This window comes from Panthera uncia, chromosome F1 (assembly GCF_023721935.1).
Source record: "Panthera uncia isolate 11264 chromosome F1, Puncia_PCG_1.0, whole genome shotgun sequence".
In the NCBI taxonomy this organism is placed as follows: Eukaryota; Metazoa; Chordata; class Mammalia; order Carnivora; family Felidae; genus Panthera; species Panthera uncia.
This window is the reverse complement of record NC_064813.1, coordinates 17,379,725-17,397,994: the sequence shown is the minus strand read 5'-3', so window position 1 is coordinate 17,397,994 and position 18,270 is coordinate 17,379,725. Positions and strand designations below refer to the sequence as shown.

Genomic DNA, 18,270 nt, shown 5'->3' with positions numbered 1-18,270 from the left:
TGGCAGTAGCAGCGTGACCTGACAGTCCCACGTGTAACTCGTTCCACTCAACAACAGAATGAGTTGTACATTCTTTTCGAGCAAACATGGACCGTTCTCCAGGATAGATCACATATGAGGTCATATAATAAATGTGAATAAATTGTAAATTTCATATAAATTCAAAATAGTCCAAATCATGTTCTCTGGCTAAAATGGAATTTAATTAGAAATCGACCTTAGTAGTTAATTTGGGAAATCCACAAATATTTGGAGATTTCTGAATAACCCTTCAGTCAAAGAAGAACTTGTGAGGGAAATTAGAAAGTATTTTGAAGTGAATGTATATGAAAATGAAAACATACATCATAATCTGTGCTAGTGGCTGAAGCAGTGCTTAGACGAAATGTCCGTCTTCAAGTGTTTATATTAAAAATGAGAAAGATGTTAATAATCTAAGCTCTCACCATAAAAATCTAGAATAAAATAGCAAACCAAGCCAAAGATGAGCAGAAGGAAGAAAATTATAGGGTGGAAATAATGAAATAGTAAACAGGAAAAAAAGTAGAGTAAATGAGTAAAAATTGGTTGTTTGAAAAGAGCAACACAAAATTGGCAAACCTTTAGGTAGACTAAGAAAAAAAGGTCACTAAAATTAAGATTTAAAGAAGGGAGATTACCGCTGACCTCTCAGATAGTAAAAGGTTTACAGCAGAATACTAGGAATAACTGTATGCCAAGTTAATAACATAGATGAAGTGAAAATATTCTAGAACATCACATATTATGAAAATTGGCTTAGAGGCAGTAGAAAATTTGAATAGACGTATGAAAAGGAAAGAAATTGAATTAGTAACTAATAACCTTCCTGCAAAGAAAAGCAGAGACCCAGATCACTTCACTTGTAAATTTTATCAAATGGTAAGAAATTACACTAGTACTTCACAAGTTGTTCCCTGAAGACTTTTCAAAACCAGAAGCCCAAAATACACACGAATAGAAAAACAGACCAATATTCTTCAAGAACACACATGCAAATTCCCCGAATGAAATACGTGCAAACCAAATTCAATGGCATATTTAAAAGATTATATACACTATGTCAGTGTGAGATTTATCCCAGGAGTACCAGATTTATTCAACATCCCAAAATCAATTAATGTAATAGACTATATTAATAGAATAAAGAGCTAAAACCACACAATCATCCCAATAAAGACAGAAAAGGCATTTGACAAAATTCTATACCCATTGATAATTAAAACTCTTAAACAAATAGCGGGAAACTTTGTCAATCTGACAGAGGGTTTCTGTGAAGAACCACAAGTGAAAGTCATAGTTACTAGTGAAAGACTGAATACTTTCCCCTACAATTAGGAACGAGGCAAGGATTTCACTTTTTGCCTTTGTGGTTCAACACTGTACTGGAGATTCTAGCTAATATTGCCAGGGAAGAAATGGAAATAAAAGATGTCCTGATCTGAAAGAAAACATTAAACTGTCTTTATTTGCAGTGACATCATCCCATATGTAGAAAATTTTGAGGAATCTTAAAAAAAAAGAAAAAGAAAAAGGATTAGAACTGATAATTGTTAGCTGGGCCACAGAATAAAATATCAGTATAAAAAATAGTCTTTCTGTGCATGAACAATATACAATCCAAAAATAACAACATGATTCTGTTCAGAATAACATCAAAAAGAATAAAATACTTAAGGAATAAATTTAATAAAGTCAGTGCAAGTCTTATACACTGAACATTACAAAAGTCTGCTGAGGGAAATTAAGATAAATAAATGCAGATGCATTGTGTCCATAGATTGGATGCATTAATATTGTTAAGATGGTAATTCTCCTGAAATTGACCTATAGATTCAACTCAGTCACTATAAAACTTCCAGCAGGTTTTTTTCCCCAAGAAATGATAAACTGATCCAAAAATTTATATGGAAATGCTAAAGGACAGAAATTACCAGGAAAATTTTATAAAAGAACAAAGTTGGAGGACCGTTTCTACTGAATTTCAGAATTCTAAAGCTGCAGTTATGGAGCATCTGGCTGGCTCAGTCAGGAATGAGACTCTTGATCTTGGTGTTGTAAATTCGAGTCCCACATTGAGTGTAGAAATTATGTAAAAACAAAATCTTCGAGAGCTAGAACAAACAGTGTTAAGTTTTTTGTGGATCCAGAAAAGACCCCAAATAGCCAAAGCAATACTGAAAAAGAAAACCAAAGCTGAAGGCATCACAATTCTGGACTTCAAGATGTATAACAAAACTGTAGTCATCAAGACAATATGGTACTGTTTCAAAAACAGACACATAGATCAATGGAACAGAATAGAGAACCCAGAAATGGACCCACAAACATATGGCCAACTAATCTTTGACAAAGCAGGAAAGAATATCCAATGGAAAAAAGACAGTCTCTTTAGCAAATGGTGTTGGGAAAAATGGATAGCGACATGCAGAAGAATGCACCTGGATCACTTTTTTATACCATACACAAAAATAAACTCAAATTGGATGAAAGACCTAAATGTAAGGCAGGAAGCCATCAAAATCCTAGAGGAGAAAGCAGGCAAAAGCCTCTTTGACTTCGACCACAGCAAATTCTTACTCAACACGTCTCCAGAGGCAAGGGAAATAAAAGCAAAAGTGAACTATTGGGACCTCTCAAAATAAAAAGCTTCTGCACAGCGAAGGAAACAATCAGCAAAACTAACAGGCAACCGACAGAATGGGAGAAGATAGTTGCAAATGACATAACAGATAAAGGGTTAGTATCCAAAATCTATAAAGAACTTATCAAACTCAATACCCAAAAAACAAATAATCCAAGAAATGGGCAAAAGACATGAATAGACACTTTTCCAAAGAAACATCCACATGGCTAACAGATACATGAAAAAAAAATGCTCGATGTCACTTATCATCAGGGAAATACAAATCAAAGCCACAATAAGATACCATCTCACACCTGGCAGAATGGCTAAAATTAACAACTCGGGTAATAACACATGTTGACAAGGATGCGGAGAGAGCGGAACTCTTTTGCACTGTTGGTGGGAGTGCAAACTGGTGTAGCCACTCTGGAAGACAGTAGGGAGATTCCTCAAAAAATTAAAAATAGAACTACCCTACAACCCAGCAATTGCACTAGTAGGTATTTATCTAAGGGATACACGTGTGCTGTTTCGAAAGGACACATGCACCCCAATGTTTATAGCAGCGCTATCAACAATAGCCAGAGTATGGAAAGAGCCCAAATGTCCATCGACGGATGAATGGATAAAGAAGATGTGGTATATGTATATGATGGAGTACTACTTGGCAATTAAAAAGAATGAAATCTTGCCATTTGCAACTACATGGATGGAACTAGGGGGTCTTACGCTAAGTGAAATTAGTCAGAGAAAGACATATCATATGATTCCACTCATGTAGAATTTAAGGTACAAAACAGGTGAACACAAGGGAAGGGAAGTAAAAATAATAGAAAAACAGGGAAGGGGACAAAACATAAGAGACTCTTCAATATAGAAAACAAACAGGGTTGCTGGAGGGGTTGTGGGTAGGGGGTGGGCTAAATGGGCAAGGGGGCATTAAGGAAGACACTTGTAGGGATGAGCACTGGGTGTTATATGAAGGGGATGAGTTACTGGATTCTACTCTTGAAATCATTGTGCTGTATGCTAACTAACTTGGATGCAAATTTAAAAAAAATAAATGAGTAAATAAATAAAAATAAATAAATTCCTAGGGGTGCCTGGGTAGCTCAGTCAGTTAAGTGTCCCATTCTTGGTTTCAGCTCAGGTCATCATCTCTTAGTTCATGGGTTCGAGACCCGTGTTGCTCTCTGTGCTGACAGTGTGGAGCCTGCTTGGGATTTCTTTCTTCTTCTCTCTGCCCCTCCCTGGCTTACATGTGTATGCCTGCGCGCCTCTCTCTCTCTCTCTCTCTCTCTCTCTCTCTCTCTCTCTCACACACACACACACACACACACAGAGAATAAAATTAAAAAGATTTTTTTTTTTTTTAATCTTAAACACAAAAAACAGGGCATCTGAGTGGCTTAGTCGGTTAAGCGTACGATTTCAGCTCAGGTCATGATCTCACAGTTTGTGGGTTCAAACCCTGCGTCAGGCTCTGTGCTGACAGCTTGGAGCCTGGCGCCTGCTTTGAATTCTGTGTCTCCCTCTCTCTGTGCCCCTCCCCTACTCATGCTCGGTCTCTCTCTCTCTCTCTCTCTCTCTCTCTCTCAAAAATAAAATATTTAAAAATTTTTAAATAAAGGCTACAGTTATACAAGACTTTGTTGTGCTGGCAGAAGGTAACATATATGTAGATCAGTTGATTAGAATTATGAATCCAGATGTCAGTTCATTTTCAACAAGGGTATTAAAGTAGTTCATTAGAGAAGTTTGTTTTCAGATCATGCAGGGACAACTGGATGCATCTCCATCCACATGCAAAATGATGAACTTTGACTTCTCCTTCATACCATACAGAAAAATAAACTTAAAAAAAGAAAAAAACCATACATGTAAGACCTAAAACAAACTTAGGAAAAAAAATAGAGGGGCTCCTGAGTTGCTCAGTCTGTTAAATGCCTGACTCTTTATTTAGCTCAGGTCATGATACTGTGGTTCGTCGGTTCGAGCCCCGCGTCGTGCTTCGCGCTGCTAGTGGCAAGTCTGCTTGGGATTCTCTGCCTCTCCCCTACTCAGGCTCTTGCCCTCTCTTTTAGAGTTAAATAAACTTAAAAAAAAGGAAAAAATGGAGGGAAAATCTTTAAGACCTTGGATTAAAGTGTTTTATGGATTTATAAGAAAAAAAAAATAGATAAATCGGCCCTTACCAAAATTCAGTTTCTGTGCTTCAAAGTACACTGTTAAGAACATTAAAAAGGCAAGCAACAGAGTGGTTGAAAATATTTGTCAAAACTTTTGTCTTATAAAAGTTGTATCCAGAATTTTCAAAGAACTCATGTAAAGAAACCGTCATATGTTGGTTCTATGAATGTAACATGGTAAAGTCAACAGTTTGTTAGTTTCTTAAAAAAACATAAAACTGTCATGTGGCACAGTAATTACACTTCTAGGTATATACATGGGACCCAAATACATGTTCTCACAAAGACTTGAATGTGATTGTTCATAGCAGCATTAATTTCCATAGGCAAAAAGTGGAAACAAATATCCTTCAACTGGTGAGTGGGTACACAAAATGTGGTGTATCCATACAATGGATACTATTCAGCAATAGAAAGGAATGAATTGTTGGGACGCCTGGGTGGCTCGGTGGCTCAGTCAGTTAAAGGGTCCAACTCTTGGTTTTAGCCCAAGTCATGATCTGTCAATTGTGAGTTCAAGCCCCACATTGGGCTCTGTGCTGACAGTGTGGAACTTGCTTGGGATTCTCTGTCTCCCGCTCTCTCTCTCTGCCCCTTCCCTGCTAACGCAGTCTTGCTCTCATTCAAAAATAATGATCAAAAAAAAAAAAAAAAGGAATGAACTGTTGACATACGTTAAAACATGGATGAACTTCAAGAACATTATATGAAGCGTAAGAAGCCATACATAGAAGCCGTGTATCGTAGGACTCCATGTGTATAGAATATCCAGAAAAGATAAATTTTTAGAGAAAGTTAGATAATACTGATTGCCGAGGGCAATGGGTGATAAATGGGCATGAGGGATCTTACTAGGATGAGGAAGATGTTCTAAAACTGATTTATGGAGATGCTCACACCACTGGGTAAAGTTACTAAAAATCATTGACCTGTATACTTACAGTGAGTTGGTTTTATTACGTGTAAAATGTGTCTCAGTAAAGTATTTTCTCAAAAGCAAATGTGAGAAATAAAATTAGATAGCATTATTATCTTTAACCAGAAGCCTATAATGTTACATTATCTTTTTAAAATAAGGTCATCTGAAATGTGAGGATACATTTAAAAATTTTTCAGTTACTTTGAAGCCTTAATACTCTGATTCTAGAGCCAGGATCACTGGAAATAACAGTGGAACTCCCTGTCAGGCTGATGTTGGCTTATGTGTATATACTGTTTTATGCAACCATATTTTCCTAGATCCAAAACAGAAAACCCACTGTATCTTCCTAGTCTTTAAAAATGAGTCATAGCACCTAGTTTACTGCTGTTACAAGTTTGGTTTATTCCTAAAAAGTTTGATGAACGACACCAAAAGCAGCTAAGTTTAGCTTTGCTTTCCATTCTCCATTTACTACATTTTTCTTTTTCTTTTGTTTTACTTTATTTGTTTTAGATCACTGTGTCCACTACTATGATCTTCGTAACACTAAACAGCCAATCATGGTATTCAAAGGACACCGAAAAGCAGTGTCTTATGCAAAGTTTGTGAGTGGTGAGGAAATTGTCTCTGCGTGAGTATTACTCTTCTGAGGTTGAACTTAACACAGAGCTCTATCATCATTTGCCAGTTTTATAATGTCACTGTGGGTATCTGTAAAGAGCGACACTGTGCTATATGCACTTTTTCATAAATAGTAGATTTTTTTATTGTAGAATTAAAATACATGTATATTCTGGTTTGTATTGCTCACTTTTATAGGCTATTTATGAATAAAATCCCGATGATGTTAGTTTTTAATGCAACCCCCCTTTCAACATTTGAACTTCAGATTGAATTTCAGCCACCACTTCTCCTTAAGAGAAAAATAACATAAGTTGATGGGATAGAATGAGAAACGTTTTATTTATTAACATCAATTAATATGTTATTGTATATTTATCTGCATTGCAGTACAGTAGTATTGTTTTTGGTTTTAAGTAATATTTGGTTGATTCTATATTACTTGATGTCCCTATGGTTTCATGGTGAGTTTTAAATGTGTTTTGAAAGTAACTTAAGTATGGCTGCTTACATTTGACAAATATCCTTTGAGAAGCCTTCTGCAATAGAGAATTATAATGTAAGCTTTTATTTTGTTTGAAGGTTAACAAGAGGTCAATCAGATAAGTAAATCTCAGTTGCTAAAATATCACTGAGAAATCTCTTCTAACAAAGGCAGCACCTTCTTTCTGTTATCCATTGCATATCTCTCTTTATTTTATATTAGCCTAGTAATACTTTCTTAATTTCTCTTTTTCATATCTATTATTTCTTTTCATGCTTACTGACACCTTGTTTTCTTCTTTTCAGTTAGGTTTTTTTCCCCTTGCTTTCTAATTTTTAATCTTAGGAGTTTATTAATGACAGTGCCTTGGTATTACACATTGGTACCTCCCTCCTCATCTACCTCTATACTAGTTACTCTTGGTAAGAAGTTGGTAATTTGAGTTGATTTAGCAAGGTAATTTGAACAGAGTTACAAACAAGGGGGAAAAAGTGAGAACTGAGTTTTAAGGGACAGTAACGTAGGGTAATTCGTTCACAAACCTAAGTTAGTGTTAACCAGTCAAAATATATCCCATCTTTAGGAGTAGTAATGGGCAGTAAATAACTAAAGTTTTATTCAGGTTCAAATGTGGATAGTACATTATATTAATGGCAGAAGTATTTTTCTTCAGTTTTGATTTATAAGTGTTAAATGAGTTGGATTTCAGCTAACTGAAATACATGTATCTTATTTGTCTAAATTGGGAAGTTTTAGTCGACCTAATTAATGTGGATTTGTTGTTTGTAATTTTCACCAATCTCTTGTCCTTCTTAGGTTTTATAAGTCCTGATTTTTTTTTCTTGAACATATTTAGGGTTTAGAAGTTTTTAGAATAAGTTTATCCACAAGTGTGTTTGGAAATATTAAAAAGTAATACTAAAATATACATATTGCTGCAACCTCTGAATTCTTGGCCAATAAAAATATATATACACATAAAGAAATATTTAATGCAACATTATCGAGCAAAAAACCACATTTAAAACAATATAAATTTCTATTGAAAAAATGATGAGAAGCAATAGAGGAGTATTTAAAGAGCCGGAGTTTGGCTTCTGCAATAAGACAGTTTCTATCTTGGCTCTGTTGTTTACTAGCTATGTATGGTATCTTGAAAACATCCTTAGCCTTCTCATTCTCAGTTGTCTCATCTCTAAAATGGAGCTAATTACAGAAATTACATTGTGTGTCCTTAAATGAAGTAATAAATGTAAAACTTTCAGCATGGTGCCCTATTCTGTGAATGTTACAGTAAGAGAAAACATGATTTATTATGTAGTCATTAACAGATATCAAAGTGTATTTATTTTACAGAAAAATTATAAAGCAAATTCTTGAATGAGGGATAAGCAATTTAAAACATAATGTGTATGGTATGATTGGATTTGTGTTACAGAAAGAGAAAAAACATGGTATTTTATTCAAGTTCTAAGACTGTATGATAGGTCTCTGTATGATAGGATTACCAGCGATCTTTTTTTTTTTTTTTTTTTAATTTGTTTAATGTTTATTTATTTTTGAGAGACACAGAGTGCAGGTGGGGAGGAGCAGAGAGCAAGGGAGACACAGAATCCAAAGTAGGCTCCAGGCTCTGAGCTGTCACAGAGCCCGATGTGGGGCTCAAACTCACAAACTATGAGATCACGACCTGGACCAAAGTCAGACACTTAACCGACTGAGCCACCCAGGTGCCCCACCAGTGATTTTTATATGCGATTATTTTTTGGTAAATAACTGCATTTGTATATAATTTCAGTAAATGAATTACTTTATATAGACTATCCCAGTTATTCATACTATTGCACCCCTTAGGTACAACTAACTGTCAAAGTAGTTTAAATTTAGGATACCAATACAGCACCAATACAGTTCAGCAGTAAACCAAGTGGCACAGATTGTATCCCTAAAATTAAGCACAATTCCCAGTGGAACTTTGTTATTTGATGATTGTGGTATGATGGTATTGATGATATTTATTAGTAAGCACTTCCTACATGCCCAGGGACTGCTGAAAGCCTTTGAAATGAATTTACTTTTCACATCTGATAGAATTCATCTAATTCAATAATGTAGGAATCACTGTATTTCACATAACTAATGAACTAAACTGAGGCCAAAGAGGTTATGTAACTTTCCCAAGTTCAAAAACAAATTAATCGTATATATTGAGCATTGTAACTCAGAAAATCTGGCTCCAAAATCTGCATTCTAAACAACCAAACTGGATTGCCTCTAATTAGTAATGATGAGTTTCAGACCATGAAATCTTAAATGCATTCTAATTTTTTTGTGTTTACCTCAGCTCAACAGACAGCCAACTAAAACTGTGGAATGTAGGGAAACCATACTGTCTACGTTCTTTCAAGGGTCACATCAATGAAAAAAACTTCGTAGGCCTCGCTTCCAATGGCGACTATATAGCTTGTGGTACGTAAAACTGTCTTTTCCTGGAACTTTTTATTTAACAGGCATTTGTCACTGAAATTGCATTCACTAGATATAGGCTATGTACCAAGTCAAGAATTGATCTGTATGCTCAGAAAGTAGCATATTGAATTCTTCTTAGATTGTACTGGAAGAAGCATTAGTTCTTCCCTCCTTCACTGAGCACAAACCCTGTCCACATGAAATAGCATGAAATCGTTAAATATGTTTTGTAATTGTTCTTCATAGTAATTTCTGTAGATATTATGTAAAAGAAAATATTAATTTCTGCTAATGACCTAATTTCAGAGATACCGTCTTAAGCTTGATATTCATTTTCCTCTATAGAGTGCTCTCTTCAGTAAGCAGTTTTAGATCGTCTTGATCTGTTATTCTAGGGCTTTTGTTTTTTGTAATTTATTATTATTATTATCTTTTGTAATTTACACAAATAGGAATCAGAAGTAAAAGAAGTCACTTTAGGTTTTGTGAAGATGCTACATGCACCTAATGCCCAAATATATGAGCTTTCATGAATTCTTTCAAGTGACTTGACTTTTATTTAGTGAAGTTGTATATAATCTAAACCCTTCCAGAACAAATCTCTTGCAGTTATTCTACTTTGATAGCTTGCTCAAAAATATAGGTTTCTAGACTGCTTATCTAATAGAGTAATATCTTTATTGGAGAATGGGACATAAATTTTGTAGGTTGTTAAAATCTGCCTTTGTAAGTGCTGTAACTTTCTTTTTTCCTCTTAGAAGTCTTCCTAAACATCATTTAAGATTCATGGTATAATAATAAGTCTCTGGTCTTTTTTAGACCTCTGCTATCATAAATGGGTTTTTACAGTAATTTCAGCCTTACAATTACCAATGTTATATATCATTTGACAATTATTATTTCTTTAGATTAGTAAAGTGTAGCTTTTCTCTATGAATCTTTTTCTCACATGATTCCCAAGAAATTTTGTGCTCTGATCTTCCAAATTCAACCATGAAAGATTTGTCTTTGAGCTTAAACATTGAGTAATAATCACCTTATGAATGTGATGTCCGAATTCTGAGTTCTCCCATTCTAAAAAAACTATTTACTTAAAAATTTTTTTTTAGGAAGCGAGAACAACTCTCTTTACCTGTACTATAAAGGACTTTCTAAGACTTTGCTAACTTTTAAGTTTGATACGGTCAAAAGTGTTCTGGATAAAGACCGAAAAGAAGATGATACCAATGAATTTGTTAGTGCTGTGTGCTGGAGGGCATTGCCAGATGGGGTAAGTTTTCATATCAGTTTTTTCACCTTGATGTCTCATGTAACACTGTATGTATACATATGTGAATTTTTGTTAGCTTAAAATACAAATTGATATGTGATAACACATTTCCTTGCTTAGTATTGCATCATCACAGGAAACAGGCATTTTAGGTAGTAATTGAAATATGTCACCAATGGAACAGTGTCCTACTGATGTAATGTCTCTCCTGTGTAGCCATAGCATCTTGCACATACCTCTGTTTTAGTGTTATCACATTATCTCTTTATATCTCTTCTAGAAGACTGGAAATTTCTAGGTACACACTGTGTCTCATTTTCCTTAACGATCATTTGAAGTATATACTCAGTAAACATTGAGCTGAACCTAATATTAGCAGGAAAAAAACTTGCTGTAGGTAAAGGAGAGTACCCTATATGTACACCTAATTAAATACTATTTCATAGCAAAATTCCTGTCTAGAAAATATACTTATATAAGAATGTTTAAACACATTTAATTCCTTAATAAGAAAGTTACATTTCTAGATTGCAAAAAACCCAGTTTTCTCAAACTTGTCACTTATTAACAAACTATTCTCAAACTTGTCACGTTTTAAAGTATAAACATTCTCATAAGTTATGTGAAGAAATAATTGTTTTATTATCTTGGTTTTTATAAGCAGTAAGCACTCACTAATGTCATCTTATTAAAAAATAGCTCTTTAGGTGCTTCCTTGGTTAGTTTTACTTTTGATCAAAAAATTTCTTACTTGATGGGTACTTTAAGAATTCTGAGTTTTGGGGCGCTTGGGTGGCTCAGTCGGTTAAGCGTCTTGACTTCGGCTCAGGTCATGATCTCATGGTTTGTGAGTTCAAGCCCCACGTCGGGCTCTGTGCTAAACTGCTCACAGCCTGGAGCCTGCTTTGGATTCTGTGTCTGTGCCTTCATGCTCATGCTCTGTGTCCCTCTGTCTCTCAATAATAAATAAACATGAAAAAAATTAAAAAACATTCTAAGTTTCAGGTACTGTTTAACTTTAACTAGATATATTCCATTCCTATCGTATTTAAAATTAGTGTGACTCAACTTCCAGTCTTGGCAGTGGCACACTAGGTGATTTGTACTAACCTTTCCCCCAAATAGAACTAGAAAAGTTGGAGCAAGTATATTTATTTTAAAAACAATAACAGAAACCTATTTGAAGGCATTGGCATGTAAACAAGATAGAAAAGAATTACTGGCCTAGGAATGTGAGCCTGGCTTTTGAGTATGCTTTTCTTCTGGGAGCCTTTGCCAGTCTTGTTGTAATGGCTGAGAGCACTTCTAGTAGCCTCACAAGGGCACAGGGATCGGAGTCTAGTATTCACCACTGTGGGGGTGAACTCACTGTGGTTCAGGTCCTCAGAGGGCTATAGTCTAGGGTAAACCACTAGAAGATAAGCTCTCACTGTGATTGCAACTCAACTTCATATCATATCAGTCCCGAAATTAAATTGAAGTGATCCTGGATTGGTAGTTAAATTAAAATTAAATCCTCTTTGAAAGAGGATCTTCTAGAAAAGATCATCTAAGGACTTTATTTTTTTCAAAAGCCCAGATACACTAACTAGGTCACAGTAAAAAACATGCATAGGAAAAGGCAAGACGATATGAATAAGTTCAGCATAAGCAGTGGACAATGGAAACAAAATCACAGCAGCTCCGGATATTGGAATTGTCAGACATAGCTTGAAAATAACCATGCTGACAAGGAAAAAGACAAGATTGAAAATTTTAACTGGAAACTAAAAAAAAACTATTTTAAAAATGAAAATCCTAGAAGTGAAAAATTATAATTACCAAAACTAAGAACTCAGTGGATGGATCATAGGGAAGATAAGACAGAGTTGAGAATCAATGAACTTTTATAGGTAAGCTAGGAGAAAATATACAGAAGGAAGCATGGAGAGACAAATATTAAAAAAAAATACAGAAAAGAGGTGGAGGATGAAGTAAGTTTAAAATATTCAATAAGAAACCTCAAAGGGGAGAAAAGAAGTAATGCAATTAAGCAAATATTAGAAAGGATTATCATTGAGACCTTCATAAAATTGATGAAAGACATCAAGGCAGAGATTCAATAAGCTCTTGTGCCCTAAAGAATAAATCTACAATGTGAGTAAAGATTTAATATTATACTTGGACCATGAAGAGACTTAGGCCTGCCTGAAAATCTGACCTTGGGTCTGTCTTGTCATAGTAACTTGATGGAAATGTGCGGAGTTAAGACAAACATTGAATGTTATTGCTATAGGTTAGTCTCTTAAACTTACTGTGAAACCCCATCTGTAGTATTGCACCTGGACTTAACCGTGAGTTGGCGCAATATTGGCCTTACATCTATCCAGAGTGAACGATATGAGACTGGCAGGAAACCAGGCAGTCTCTGTCCAGAACCACATGCGCCTTCACTGTCCTTGGCAGCCGTGCGAGCTCTGTGTGTGTTGTTCGAGAGAGATGGAAGTAGCTATGCATGTGAATAGTTGCTTGGCCTCCTGATGAGTGAGGGATGTTGTGCATGCTGAATTTCCTGTCCCGTACACCTCTGTGAAACTAACTAACCGAGTGCAAGACTACAGCTAATTGTGTCTCATCCTGTGACCCCTGCTGGTGTTGGACAGTCACACTTTGACATGTCATAATAAAACTGTTGAAAATAAAATGCAAAGGGAGATTATTGAAATAAGACAAAGTACTCTTTTCAAAAAACCAACAATTAGACTGACAACCAACTTCTCATTAAGCAATAGAAACCAGAGGTAGTGGAACCAGGTCTTCACTGTGTAAAGGGAAATAAATACCTGCCAATCTCAATTTCTCAATTCAGTGAAAATCTCTCCAGACACAAGTAAAATAAAGACACTTTTAGATAAATAAATATGAAGAATTTGCTACCAGTAGACTTACACTAAATAAAACCTGAAAGGATCTTTTTAAGGCAGAAGGAAAAGATGCAGAAGACAAAGTTAAAGGTCAGAGATGCAGAAAGAAATGGAAAAAGGTGAAGGAATAGAAATGGTGAAAAGGAAGAGAAGTGGTAATACTCAGTAAATCTAAATGCGTATTGACTATATAAAGCAATGATGCTTTGTTATTAAAGCTAATAAGCACATAGAATTAAATATTTGACAGTAATAACATAAGGCAGAAGGGTAAATGTAATTAGGGTGTTCTCAGGTCTTTGCCTTGTCAGGGAAGGAGGTAAAAAAAAGAAAAAGCTAATTAATGCTAGACTGAGGAGGATGCATATTGTAGTTTATAGGATAAGCTTTAAGTAAGTTCTTGTGGGGCTGGTTTAGTGGTGATGAATTCCTTCAGTTTTTGTTTGTTTGGGAAGACATTTATCTCTCCTTCTATTCTGAATGACGGACTTGCTGGATAAAGGATTCTCGGCTGCATATTTTTTCGGTTTATCACATTGAAGATTTCCTGCTATCCCTTTCTGGCCTGCCAAGTTTCAGTAGATAGGTCTGCCACTAGTCTTATGGGTCTCCCTTTGTAGGTTAGAGCCTGTTTATCCCTAGCTGCTTTCAAAATTTTCTCTTTATCCTTGTATTTTGCCAGTTTCACTAGACATGTCGTGCAGAAGATCGATTCAAGTTACATCTGAAGGGAGTTCTCTGTGCCTCTTGGATTTCAGTGCCTTTTTCCTTCCCCAAATCAGGGAAGTTCTCAGCTATGATTTGTTCAAGTACACCTTCAGCCCCTCTCTCTCTCTCTCTTCCTCTTCTGGAATTCCTATTATACAGATATTGTTCCGTTTGATTGCATCACTTAGTTCTCTAATTCTCCCCTCATACTCCTGGATTTTTTTATCTTTTTCTCAGCTTCCTCTTTTTCTATAATTTTATCTTCTAATTTACCTATTCTCTCCTCTGCCTCTTCAATCGTGCTGTGGTCGCCTCCATTTTATTTTGCACCTCATTTATAACGTTTTTAAGCTCCTCATGACTATTTCTTAGTCCCTTGATCTCTGTAGCAACAGATTCTCTGCTGTCCTCTATACTTTTTACAAGCCCAGCGATTAATTTTATGACTATTATTCTAAATTCTTGTTCCGTTATATTGCTTAAATCGTTTTTGATCAATTCGTTAGCTGTCGCTACTTCCTGGAGTTTCTTTTGAGGAGAATTCTTCCGTTTCATCATTTTGCGTGCTTCCTGAGGTGGCACGGAACTGTGGGGCACTTCCCCCGTGCTGTTTGGAGTAACTTGTGTTGGTGGGTGGGGCCACAGTCAGACCTGCTGTCTGTCCCCAGCCCACCTCTGGGGCCACAGTCAGACTGGTGTGTACCTTATCTTCCCCTGTCCCAGGGGCAGGACTCACTGTGGAGTGGTGTGGCCCCGTCTGGGCTACTTGCACCCTGCCAGGCTTGTGGTGCTGCTTCGATGGGATCTGGCGTATTAGCCGGGGTGGATCCGCAAGGTGCACAGGGGCGGGAGGGGCAGACTCAGCTCGCTTTGCCTTTGGTGGTCCGCTTTGGGTGGGGCCCTGCGGCACCAGGAGGGAGGCAGACCCGTCGGAGGGATGGATCCACAGAAGCACAGCGTTGGGTGTTTGCGCGGTACAAGTGAGTTCCGTGACAGAAACTGGTTCCCTTTGGGGTTTCGGCTGGGGGATGGGCGAGGGAGATGGCGCTGGCCTGCGCCTTTGTTCTCTGCAGAGCTGAGCTCTGTCTTCTGGGGCTCAACACCTCTTCCTCCCGGTGTCCTCTCGCCCTCCTGCTCTCCGAGCAGAGCTGTTGACTTATAATGTTCCAGATGTTAAGACCTGCTGGCTGTCAGAACTCATGCAATCCGGCCCCTTTGCTTTTGTAAGTCAGACTCGGGGGTTCGGTCTTGCCGGACGGGCTGCCCCTCCACCACCCCGGCTCCCTCCCACCAGTCTGTGTAGCGCACACCGCCTCTGTGCCCTTCCTACCCTCTTCCGTGGGCGTCTTGTCTACACTTGGCTCCGGAGAGTCCGTTCTGCTAGTCTCTGGCAGTTTTCTGGGTTATTTAGGCAGATGTGGGTGGAATCTAAGTGATCAGCAGGACGAGGTGAGCCCAGCGTCCTCCTACCCCGCCATCTTCCCTCCTATAAATGTGCCTCTCTGAAGTCAGGTTGAGTAATACAGGAAAGTGATGGGAAGGTACTTGAGGTTAGAACCGTCTCAGAATGAAGATCCTTCCGGTGAGCTCCTGCAGGTACTTGCACAGCCCCGCCATCTCTGCATACTTGTCCTCATGTGGGCCGGCATTTTGAAAAATCTCCTTTAAGTAAGTTCTTAAAGTGTGCTACCTAGACCAGAAAAGTTCTGTAACTCACTTCGTTATCAGTCCAGATTTAAGTTTGATTTTTATAGAATAGCCACCTTGATTAGGCACAAAAAATAACTTTGTTTCCTTATTTTAGATGAGGCAGAAGGTGTGAGAGACTCTTGTTTATTTATTCAACAGATATTTATTATGTGCAGTCACAGTTCTAGATAGGGAAGATAAATTTGAACAAGACTGTAAGAGAAATTCTGGCCCTCTTAGGAGACTTAAAATTTTATGTGCCGGAGGAGACAAAAAACAAAATAAATAAGTTATTATATTAGAAGGTGACGAATGACTTGGAGAAAAACCAAGTGGGAGGCTGGGTCAGAGAGGCCTGGGAGAGGGAGTCGTAGTTCTCAGCGGTGGCGACAGAATTGCCTGAGTAGCTGAAGTAGAGCAAAGACTAGGACATGAAGATGTAATCCACATTTAAATGTGGAAGAGTATTTCAGGTGGAGTAAACAGTTCAGAGGCCTGGAAGTTGAGAAAGTGATGACTGTTCAGGGAACAGAAAGAAGGCAAGCATTGCCTCACTGCAGTGAGCTGGCTGGGGAGCAGTCCATTTCAGAGTGGTGAAGAAGAACCATTTCAACAGAGCACTGTTTACCAAAGCCTGGACTTTGGCTTTTACCGGTTGTGAGTTGGGAGCCATTGTAAGATTTTGAGCAAAGGAATGATACAATCTGACTTAACGTTTTTAAAAATGGTTTGGCTATATTCTAGAGAATAGACTATGAGATGTCAGGAGTGGAGGCAGGAAGGCTGTTGGCAATTCCAGGTAAGGTCAAATAGTGGTATGCTAATGAGAAGCAGTCATATCCTGTACATATTTTGAATGTGGAACCAATAAATGGCACTTGGAGAGTGAAAGAGAAAAGTGTAGGATGACACTGAGTTTTGTTTTTCCCCCCAGTAACTTTAAGAGTGGAGTTGCCAGTAATTGAGGAGAAGGCCACCAGAGGAAGTGTCTTAGAGGAGAATAGACTGCTGGGTTTAAGTTACTAAAAATACCAAGTGGAAATGCTAAGTGTGAGATGTATTTGCCTTATAAGTATATAAGGTAAATATACCTGGTATATACTTGGTATATAAGTAAATATACCAAGTTTGGAGTTCACATCAGATTGTGGGGCCAGAGACAGAAATTGGTAGCTGTCAGCATATGACGTTTAAGCCAAGAAATTGGGTGTATCTCCACAAGGGAGTGTAATTCGAGATTAGAAGTAGTGTGAATACCGTATTTTGGAGGGCACTTTAGTGTTCAGTGATTGAAGCAACGAGGAGGAATCAACAAAGACTTAGAGTAGTTATTGGGATGCCTGGGTGACTCAGCTGGTGAGGTGTCTGCCTTCGATTCAGATCATGATTTCATGGTTCATGAGTTTGAGCCCCACATCGGGCTCTCTGCTGTGCACACAGAGTGTGCTTCAGATCCTCTGTCCCCTGCCCCTCCTCTGCTGTGCGCTCGCACGCTCTCTCTCTCTCTCTCTCTCTCTCTCTCTTTCTCTCAAAAATAGAAAGAAAGAAAGAAAGAAAGAAAGAAAGAAAGAAAGAAAGAGTAGCTATGTATAGTCTTTTGATTGGAGAATGGTTTTTAGAAAAAAAAGGAAGAAATTGGAGGTAATGAAATACAGAGAGCTGCTTTGGGGTGTAATAAAATAATACCATGTTTAATCTCATCTAGATTACTTACTTTTTTAAAATATGAAATACCTGTCTCTAACAAGGCCAAATATTTCATTGTCTTTCTGTGCCTTAATTCCATTCTGCCTGATTTTGATCAAAAGAAAGAGATCAATTTAAGGACACCTACAAAATAGTTGAACTTTGAAAGTATTTTTACGTTTTGGACAAGTACAAGTAGTACATCAATTTACTGTATGAACTAAAATGACCTAAAACTCTTCAATTAAGATCATACAAAAATTGCACATGCTTTTCTGTTATTTATGGCAGTAATTTAGTAATAGAGAGGGGATTGAAATTAACAATGAGGATAGAGGGAAAGGCATAAATACAAATTAGATATATTCTTTTAGGACAGTATCTCAGTCTTTTTATTTTATTTTTTTTTCTGTAATTTTTTTTAACGTTTTTATTTTTGAGAGAGAGAAAGAAAAAGAAAGTCAGCATGCGAGCAGGGGAGGGGCAGAGAGAGAGGGAGAGACAGATTCTGAAGCAGGCTCCAGGCTCTGAGCTGTCAGCACAGAGCCCGATGCGGGGCTGGAACTCACGAACTGCAAGATCATGACCTGAGCCAAGTCATACACTTAACTGAGCCACCCAAGTGCCCCAGTATCTCAGTCTTATAAAAATTTGAGATGGTTTACTGCAGATTAAATTTCTGTTT

General features: G+C 37.3%; 1 protein-coding gene across 11 annotated transcripts in view; it reads left to right on the top strand.

The window, feature by feature from the left end:
* COP1 (COP1 E3 ubiquitin ligase) overlaps nucleotides 1-18,270 on the top strand; it is a 277,450-nt gene that overhangs the window by 212,020 nt on the left and 47,160 nt on the right. For all 11 annotated transcript variants that reach the window (XR_007458723.1, XM_049634009.1, XM_049634006.1 and 8 more), the window contains 3 exons: nucleotides 6,269-6,386; nucleotides 9,205-9,329; nucleotides 10,439-10,599. Coding sequence is in view for 10 of the 11 variants with exons in the window: in XM_049634009.1 (XP_049489966.1) it covers nucleotides 6,269-6,386; nucleotides 9,205-9,329; nucleotides 10,439-10,599 (404 nt within the window). In the remaining variant the exon portion in view is untranslated. The remainder of the gene's footprint in view (nucleotides 1-6,268; nucleotides 6,387-9,204; nucleotides 9,330-10,438; nucleotides 10,600-18,270) is intronic.